Genomic DNA, 9,585 nt, shown 5'->3' on the forward strand with positions numbered 1-9,585 from the left:
GTGGTACAGCCATGTGATCTAGCTAGGTGGTTAGCAATGTGTTGGAAGCGGCCGCGATGAGCGCGTCGTGGGCGCATGCGGCCGGGTCGTGCGCGAGCGGCGGGATGGGCTGAGTCGTGTGCATGCGCCAGCCCGGGTATAAATCCCATAGAGACCGCGTGATGGTTGAACTGGTGGGCTGTTGTAAGCCATGTAGCCGGGCTGAGTTGTTGCTCAGGGAAGAAGCGTTCGTGCGCTGGGTAATTCTTGCCGTGTCCCTGTCCTCTCCTTCTTCCTCCTTCTCGCTTGTTGGTTCGAGCCATGGATATAGAGAGCGAGCTGAGAGAGCGAGAGAGGAGAGCTCCGGCGAGAGGAAGGCCACGGCAACAACAGCTGCATCAGCCTCGCATACTCCAGCGCGATGGGCCGGCACGCGGGTGGGATCTCCTCCAGTTGCGGCAGCTCCGGCGTAATCTGCATGTACAAGGTGTCGCGCCACTGGGCCGCCGGTGACTGGAACAGGTCGAAGTTGCTCCAGTACCTCACGGGCCGACCAAGGTCCCGGGTATAGTACGGTGCCTTGGCCTCCCTCGGCTGCTCGTGGAATCCCTGCACTGCCATGAGTATCTCCGACATGGCCGCCTTCGGCACGCCATGGTTCACTACCTGGAAGAAGCCCACCGTCTCTGCGGCCGCCTTCACCGCTCCAACCAGCTCAACTCGCTTGGATGGTGTGGTAGTAGTACCACCCGTGGCAGCCGCGAGGTCGATGACCGGGATGGTGAAGTGCTGATCATGATCTGTGCGCTCTATGGGCAGTGGGTGGTGGAAGATGGAGGGGATGGTGGTGACGCCAGCATCAACGAGGCCTTTGACGCCGGCCTTGGTGTGGTCGAAGGCCTTGAGCGCACGAAGGCGATCCGAGTCGGAGGCCATCAACTATGGCACTACACCACTAGATGATTATTGTTGCTCACTCAAATGAACTCTAGGCCGGTGCAAATCCTGCGTGAAAAGCACGATCCACTATATATTAATTTTCTTCATACCTATCTCTTCCCAACTGCTATGCAAGAGACAGCCTAGCTTGCACTGATTATCAGTGCGGTGGTTGGTCCATCATTGTTTCCCTATCATTTTCCGAAAAACAATCATTGTAGTTCTTTACGTAATCAGTTCTTACCTAATTTCTAGTGGTAAGTAGTTGCAGCCTTGCAGGGTTCAGTGGCTTGAGCTGGAACTGGAACAGCCACATGCTAAAAAAATGGAAACGAAGGATAGCTAGTCAGATTCACTTAACGGAGACTATCACCATTTCTTTGTAAAGGAAAAGGTGTGGCTTGCACCCAAAAGAAAGTGCACACCAAGTTGAGGAGATGATCAATTTTTTAGTAGTGTGATGGAGCCGGATCTTGAATGCCACTTGATCCAGAGGAAAAATCTCCCTTGCTCTTTGAGGGTAACAGTGAGCTGTGAACAGCACGCAAGACCCTTGGTTCAGATGACTAGATCTAGGGAGCGGGAAATTTCTATATCCGGCAGTCATCAACCCTCTAGTATGATCTAGTACAATGATTGTTGGGCTCAAGGTCGGCATCTCCTTCCTATAGTACACTATTCAAAGTTTGTTACTCTGAAAAGGATATGAGCGTAATTTGTACCGCAGAAATCAAAATCTAGGCTTTATACAGAAGAAATCGGAGCCTCTGCAATAATATAATATCCGAGCTTAATTTGTGCAGAAATCAAAATCTAGGCTTTGGTTTTAAAACTTCTTATTGCACAAACCAAAATCAAAGTTTCCAAGTAATACATAGTGGGAGGTTCCAAAATTGTGTTTTAGTTGCATAAAAGTCCTCTTTATTAGGACTTTGCACTACCACAACAGTCCCTTCTTCCCGATACTGCATAATTGAAAGGTACCAAAAAAGATCTGAGCTATATTTGCACTGTACAAGTCTGAGCTTGCTATACCCCATATTCAGATATGAGAATCCACAAAATTCAGCTAATAAAATTCTGGAACCACTCTCCTAGGCTGGATAACATGTGCAGTGATATTTCGGCCGTTTAAGCGTGTTGGGTCGTGCCATGCGTGGGTGATATTCTGGACCAACTTTCCCAGGCTGGGTACCATCCCCAAGGCCCGTTCTTCTCCAGATGTTGGTGCGTATCCATTGTACTCGTCGGCGTAAGCGTCGTCAGTTGATCCTTCGATGGTTGCGACGAGATGGGTGGCAGATGGGACCAAAGATTTGCTCCGGCCAATAACTTTCAACTACGATTGCTGGAGGCTGCTGATCCCTCGGCCTGATTTATCAATGCACACAGGAGATTCGTCTCGCTCGCGCTCCCTTTGGGGCTGAGCTAACATCAACGCCAGGAACGGTTTTCCCATGATGCGATCTGACATCGATCCGTGGCATTTCTAGATAATGTGAAGCTTTCGCTCGGAGAGTCGCCTACACCACCAGGAGGAGTCCAGTCGCCACTGCAACAAGGATCAACGCATCCACACCAGAGGGCACTGCCAGAGCAGACCAGAGCCTCTCGCCACCACCGCCACGAAGGAGCCTGCCAGAAAGCCAACCGTGAAGCCCGCCATCCAGAACCACCGCCCCTGCATCCATGCCCCTAGGCACCGCCAACCGCTCACAACACGACCACCCAAACATGGTAGGAGGAGCGGAAGACACCTCCTTTCACGCCTAAGCCCCACATCAGCCCCCGCGTCTGGGTTGGCACCTCCATCGTAGAAACTAGAAAGCGCCCACACCTTCACCCCCGGGGATACGACCCAATGACTACCGACGGTTGCAATCTCGGTGGTCATCATATTCAGAACCAAGGGATGTTTAGGCCAACATATAAAGTGAGTAAAGTTGAGGTTTTAGTCAAGGCCACAATTTAGTAGACGTACATCAGAGCTTACCAACTCCTCATGGCAGAAAAACACAAAAGAACACTTATCTGCGAAATAATGCAGTCCCTGAAAAGCAAGAGCAACTTGATAAATATTTGTATTTGTACGTCCTCGTGCTAAGGCGTGCTTGCATCGCATCCTATTGTCCCACTGACAGCAAAATAATACCTAAAAGGACCACCAATCGACTGAAATGTTTCAACCAACACACTGACTTAGTGTCCAACATAGATGAAGCCTTTCTGTTCCATGCAACTTGTTCTGTCACTGTTGCCTACAAAGTAAAGCACAATGTGGCCTGGAAGTGACAAAATAAAGATTAGGTTTGCAGGAAAAGGTGTAGGACAGTTGGCTTCTATTTTATGGAGTCGAGTCCGGCAATTGATCATTGAATCTGGTAACTCATATATTCTCTTCATCTTAAAATAAGTGGCTTTGATTTACTACAACAATGGAGCAAGTAAATCTTTAGATCGTGACCCAGCACTTGCTACTACTTGTGTATGTATTTGTGATCTGCAAAAGTAAAGTCACCTTGTGGGCTACACAAGCATGTGGGCATTCCGCTGAAGTGCTGAACACTTATGTGGGGAAAGTGGCAGACAGAAGAGACAACAACGTTGGACCTAGGAATCAATTTGCCTGAATGCTTATACTGTGGAACAAGTTTTGAACGCCTAGATAACATAAGGGAATGATGGAGTATAAGCTTGCAGTTTATGCGACACGGCATCTACCGCACGGCATCATCATCGAATCATGCATGGGTGGATCACTTCATTATAAAAAAATCATCTCTTATTTTTTTGGTCCACTATTTTTGAAGGCATCTATTATTCTTTATACTTATTATTGTCTGTTCTTTTTTATTTGTGGCAGTTGACTTTTAGTGTCATCTTTGATCATAAGTTTTATTTAAAAGATTGGTTCAAATGTGAAAAAATTGAAGTCATGTTTCAAATACTTTTTGTAATAAACACAATATATATAACACAGCATATAATGTTTACTAGAAAATTGTCAACAAGATAATTGGTCAAACGTAACTGAATAGTCAACTGCCTCAAATAGAAATTTAAGTGTTTCCCATAACGGAGGAGGAAATATTAGTAATAAACACAGTGCGCTGCTCATGATATTTTTCTCCATCCTTTTCCTCCGCAATTACCATCATGCCATCCATGATTGCAAAAAGAAAGAAAGAAAAGTGAGGTTCATAGATCGGAGGCTAGCAAAGCAACCGAACGGTCGTCCATGTCATTAGTGCTAGAAGAAAGTAAACAGGCATCATCATTCCTACTACCACCGAAAACAATGTTGCACCCTTGAGTGACTTTTTTCGAATATGGTAACTACGAGTCGTCACTCACTGATTGCATTTTTTGTGGTGCTCCTCCTATATAAAGTGCTCCATGTTGCAGCGAGCTCAGCTCACCAAGTGATCACCAACCATGGAGCTCTTCTTGTTTTGCACGGTAGTTCTCATCCTCATCATCTCCTCTGTTTACCTCTTAGGCCTCTTAGCCGATAGTCGTCGCAACCTTCCCCCCGGTCCTCGCCCGCTGCCACTCGTGGGCAGCCTCCTCTCCCTGGGTGCACTACCGCACCGCTCCCTCGCGCGCCTCGCAGAGCACCACGGCCCGATCATGGCGCTCCGCCTAGGCACCGTCACCACCATCGTTGCCTCCTCCCCAGATGCCGCCCGCGACATCCTCCAGCGCCATGATGCAGCTTTCTCGGGGCGCACCATCCCAGACGGCACCCACGTGTTCGCGCACAACACACACTCCATGGGTTGGCTTCCGTCCAGCAGCCCCCGTTGGCGCGCCCTACGCAAGGTGTGCTCGGGTGAGCTCTTTGCACCACACCGCCTCGACATGCACCAGTCTCTGCGCCGGGAGAAGGTGCAGCAACTCATCTCCCACGTGACGCAGCTGGCACAAGAGGGCACACCCATTCGCGTCGGAAGTTTGGGATTTCCGACGGCGCTTAACCTGCTCTCCTCCACCATCTTCTCAACTGAGTTGGCCGTCCTCGATGACCGCCATGTCAAGCCTTCGGACTTCAAGGCCATGCTCGCAGAGCTAAACATGACCGTCGGATTGCCAAACCTATCTGACTTCATCCCTGAAGTTGCGTGGCTAGACCTGCAGGGCTTGAGGAGACGCATCGAGGGCTTGTTCACGCGGCTGCATGCCATGATCGGCGAGCGGATCGAGAGTCAGATGGGAGACCGCGCCGCTGCCGCAGGTGAGCCGACCAAGAAAAACTTCCTGGACGTGTTGCTCGACTACCGCAACACCGACGATGACCAGGGCTTCGAGCGCCAGACGATCCTCTCATTGATTTCGGTATATATCTTCCAAGTTTTTTTACTGAGTCTCCTTTTGCAATTGCAAACGTGCATCTATACCGAAATTTAGCAACAAATGTATAGCTCACGTACGTACGGTACATGCATGTGATCAGGACTTGTTCAGCGCTGGGACGGATACAAGCTCAGCCACCGTAGAATGGGCGATGGCGGAGCTGCTACTGAATCCATCATGCATGTCGAGAGCCCGCGAAGAGCTCGACCAAGTGATAGGCTCTAAAGAGCAGGTCGAGGAGTCTGACATTGGACAGCTCAAGTACCTCCAAGCCATCGTTAAGGAGACGTTCCGGCTCCATCCTCCGGCGCCATTCCTGCTGCCGCATGTGGCAGAGAGGACGACACAGGTCCAGGGGTACACGGTTCCCAAGGGGGCGCGCATTCTAGTTAACGTGTGGGCGATAGGGCATGACGGCAAGGTATGGCCCGAACCGGAAAAGTTCATGCCGGAGAGGTTCCTGGAGAAGGAGGTGGACTTCAAGGGCCGAGACTTCGAGCTCCTGCCCTTTGGGTCCGGGAGGAGGATGTGTCCGGGGTGGATGCTGGCTGCTCGCATGGTTCATCTCATGCTCGCGTCCTTGCTGCATCGCTTTGAGTGGAGGCTTCCCGTAGATGTGGAGAAGAAGGGGCTGGACATGGGAGAAAGGCTTGGGGTCAACTTGTCCATGGCTACGCCCCTTGAGGCTATAGCCACGCCAATTTGATGTAATCATCATTGTACTTAATTTGCACCTGACGCTGTGGGATGGGAACATCATAAACATGCCTAAATAAGGAGTAACCAAAAGAGTTTATGTTTGTGTTACGAACGTACTCCCTCCATTCTATACTAGTTGTCGCTGATTTAGGAGCAACTTAGTATAATGTTGTACTAAATCAGCGACAACTAATATGAAATGGATGGACCAGTATTGTATTACTGAAGGTCAAAAGAACATATCCTATGGGAAATGCGACATTCCCAAATCCTTACACACTAGTCTCTTAGCCTTCGTTGTTGTCAGCTCTATGCCGAGAGGACATATCCTATGAGAAATGCTTCAAATTTGCGGCCGGTCCCGCTTGCTCACGCGCATCCACATATTTCATGGGGCCACACACAACCACGTCGCTGCTCGTAGCAATCCGCCATGATATTGCTCAAGCCACTATGCTACAAGGCCATGTTGCCTCCGTCGATTTTGTGGCCACGCTCGCCCCAATTTCTCCTCCCCTTTGTGGCCGGCCAGCTAGTGGCAGCCATTTGTTGTTGACGCAAACCACAGCTTCTCATGACTGCGACTTTGCTCATCCTCTTTGGGAACGCCAGACCGGCATTTTTCTTGGAGCTACAACTTTTGTGCGTCGGTGCCGTGACCGGCATCGCGCACTCCTACGTCCTCGGCGGAGCGGTGCTACAACCGACACCCATATTGGAAACTTGATATGGCGATGCTGGAACCAGTGTGTGGCCCTGCTGGAACCGACAAACAACTTCCGCTACAACCGGTTTCTACTAGTACCAGCTACAATGGATGCTGGAACCAGTTATAGCAGATGCTGGAACTGGCAAAGGCGGATGCTACAACCGGCAAACCATGATGCTACGTCCGGACGACATATGCTACCACCAGTGATTGCAGGTGCTATAACTAGCAACGACCAATGCTACGACCGGCATCGGCAGGTGCTGGAACTAGCGAACTACAGCAGACGATATGCTTCGGCCGGCGATGGCGAAGCTGCACCGTGCAATTCGTAGCTACAATCCGGCATAAAAAAGTTGTGACCAGCAAGCACGGAAGCTACGACCAGCTACTAGTTAGGAAAATTAAAAAAAACATAAATTTCGACATGTTTTGCAAAAAAGTGTTATGAAAAAGTAAAACGGCTATAACTTTTGCATAGGATGTCGGAAAAAACGTATAATATATCAAAATGTTCAGCATGAGAAGCCGGTTCCAATTTCAATGGCCATAGGCCCTTTTGCAAATTTTAGAATCCTCAAATTCTAAAAGGAAAAAGTTATCCTCAAATTTAAGTATTTTTGAATTTTTGGTCAAACTGTGGTCAAATTATGGTACGTTGAGTGCACGTGCTTTACCAAAGGTTAAATGTTCCCATTTGTTGAGAGATAACCCAAGCATCTTTTCTTACTTATGGAGAAAATCATAAGGCCAACATGTTATTAACTTATTATCATCGCCGTGCCATACTGAATCCGAGATAAAAAGTTGTGAAAAAATATCACAAGGTATTATCTTCATGGAGGATGGACACCTACCAAAGAGAGGGCTAGGGGCTGCCTATGAGTGCACTCGTCATCCTGGTCTGCCCTAGGGTCGATACCTTTTTATCTTAGAAACTAGTGGTTAGGGCCCGCCATTGCGGGCCTCCTGAGAGGAAGTTGGGGCGTTGCCAGGTGGAGACACACCCCTTGCACTTTCTTGTTTGTGCCACGGGGTGTTAGTCCATAACTCAAAGTACATGCATTTAACACCATTGACAACCATGCACTTAAATTAAGAATCAAGAGAACACAAGTCATCGTTCACAACTAATTTTCCATCATTGTGAGAGGATCATTTGTGTTTTTTCTAATACAATGATTATAGTTTTCCTAGATGAAGCTGAAATGCTAAGAAAACCTTAATTTCTTCTCTGCGAGAGCTTCAAAAAATGAGAGACACACATGGAAGGCTTAGTCGGATCCATGCAATATAAGGAAGAAGTGAGGGTGTGTAAGACCTGCAACAAATCAAATGCACAATGGGAAGCAAATGAGAATAATAGCTGAGTAACTCACGATATATGTAATCATGCAGTCAATAAGATACACTTAAAATCTCACCATGCATCATTTTTTCAGTTTATGAACATAAATTAAATACCTCACAATAACCTCACCAAGCTAAGAGCAAATTCAAAGCATGAGTGGGTAGGCAAGGTAGTAGAGAGACAAAGAGACAGTGCAGAAGTGAATATATACCTGTGTACGTATAGCAGCTCATGTCTCTGAATGCTCTTGCTACGGCTACAGCCAGCTGCCCACCAACTCGTGCCACATCTTCTGCAACTGATACATGTTTGGAATTGAAATAAATTAATTGTACTAACATGGTATGACCGGAGTTGTGTCTATTACCACTAACTAATGAAGTGCCATTACAATATTCTCCTATCAGTAATATAGAAGAAAATGATGATGCAGAGTAGAATATATAGACAAAACATATTGTTTCAGACCAGACAAAAGAGGAAACATCAAAGAAAATCAAAGAGAGTTGTAATGTTCATTCCTTGCTGCAGTTAATAATCTGATGGAACTAATCAATCTTTTTAATGGTTGTAACCAACAACTATTGCCATAGTAAATCAAAACTAATTTTTAATAGCCACTAATTTCCATTACAGATGAACCATCTATAGTAATCCAAGGTAACATCACACAAAACCATATATGTGGAATAATATAGCAACCTATTGATCTGCTTGTGCTTCTCCTCCTCACCCTTCAATCCGATGATGTGTACCTACAACAACAGCTTAGCTGCTCCCACTAATCAAAGTGATTAAGTAATGTAATGTTGGCACAGAAAATGTACTACAGAGTTATCAGGTAGTAAATTGAGATTCGCTTCAGAAATATGTTCGATCTGGGATGCTTTCTCCTTTGCAAGAGCTACAGCCAGTTCGTTTTTTGCCAACTCTTGGACCTTCTCAACTTATTGGCTTGCCTCGTGCTCCTATTATGCCAGACATAGTACAGTTACATAAAGAATTGATGCAAGGACGATGCAAAAACTATGGAACAAACACATATGAGCGACCATCCACTGAAAGTCTCCACGGCTTATACAATTTGAGTATGGCAAAAACGCAAACTATGGCACAACATTACCATTGTGGTTTTAATTGAATGGAGGCTTTTGTACCACGGCTTATACAATTTGGGCATCATCTCCTTGTGTCAACATCAGAAGCAAATGGACAAAAAAAGCGACCAATTATGCATGTGAGCATGGGCTGATTCAGCAAACAATCTTACTGTCCACTGCTGCATCAAAAGCTACCCGTAAGAAGATTCAACATCATGGTATGGAGTCCACCAGATTCAGATCCTAATAGTAATTGAACGATTCAATCCCAATCCCGCCCACTTCCTTCAAACCAAAGGGAACAATTCTGCAATCCTAAACCCAAAAGAGCACCAAATATTCGTACATACACACACATCTTCATGGTGCATACCAAATTCACAACAGCTTTCATTTTCTTAATACTACTAACTAACAAGATGCAGGGACACAATTATTTGTTCATCACTGGTTAA

General features: G+C 46.9%; 2 protein-coding genes across 2 annotated transcripts in view; one reads left to right on the forward strand and one right to left on the reverse strand.

Moving 5' to 3' along the window:
* LOC123094156 (1-aminocyclopropane-1-carboxylate oxidase homolog 1-like) overlaps nt 1-1,122 on the reverse strand; it is a 2,587-nt gene extending 1,465 nt beyond the window's left edge. Inside the window, exon 1 of the mRNA XM_044516213.1 lies at nt 377-1,122. Within this exon, the coding sequence (XP_044372148.1) occupies nt 377-915 (539 nt within the window). The 5' untranslated portion in view covers nt 916-1,122. The remainder of the gene's footprint in view (nt 1-376) is intronic.
* A 3,205-nt stretch (nt 1,123-4,327) lies between these two features.
* Nucleotides 4,328-6,078, forward strand: LOC123090504 (geraniol 8-hydroxylase). Its single transcript, XM_044511806.1, has 2 exons — nt 4,328-5,253; nt 5,372-6,078. The coding sequence occupies exons 1-2, from the start codon at nt 4,354-4,356 to the stop codon at nt 5,975-5,977; spliced, it is 1,506 nt and encodes a 501-aa protein (XP_044367741.1). The 5' UTR covers nt 4,328-4,353; the 3' UTR covers nt 5,978-6,078.
* The last annotated feature ends 3,507 nt before the right edge of the window (nt 6,079-9,585 follow it).

Source organism: Triticum aestivum, chromosome 4B (genome assembly GCF_018294505.1).
Source record: "Triticum aestivum cultivar Chinese Spring chromosome 4B, IWGSC CS RefSeq v2.1, whole genome shotgun sequence".
Taxonomy (NCBI): Eukaryota; Viridiplantae; Streptophyta; class Magnoliopsida; order Poales; family Poaceae; genus Triticum; species Triticum aestivum.

What these genes read in the sequence shown, in the direction of transcription:
- LOC123090504 (XM_044511806.1), top strand. Translation starts at nt 4,354, where the DNA reads ATGGAGCTCTTCTTGTTTTGCACGGTAGTTCTCATCCTCATCATCTCC. An exon ending in CGATCCTCTCATTGATTTCG is followed by an intron (nt 5,254 to 5,371) that starts GTATATATCTTC and finishes GCATGTGATCAG; the next exon opens with GACTTGTTCAGCGCTGGGAC.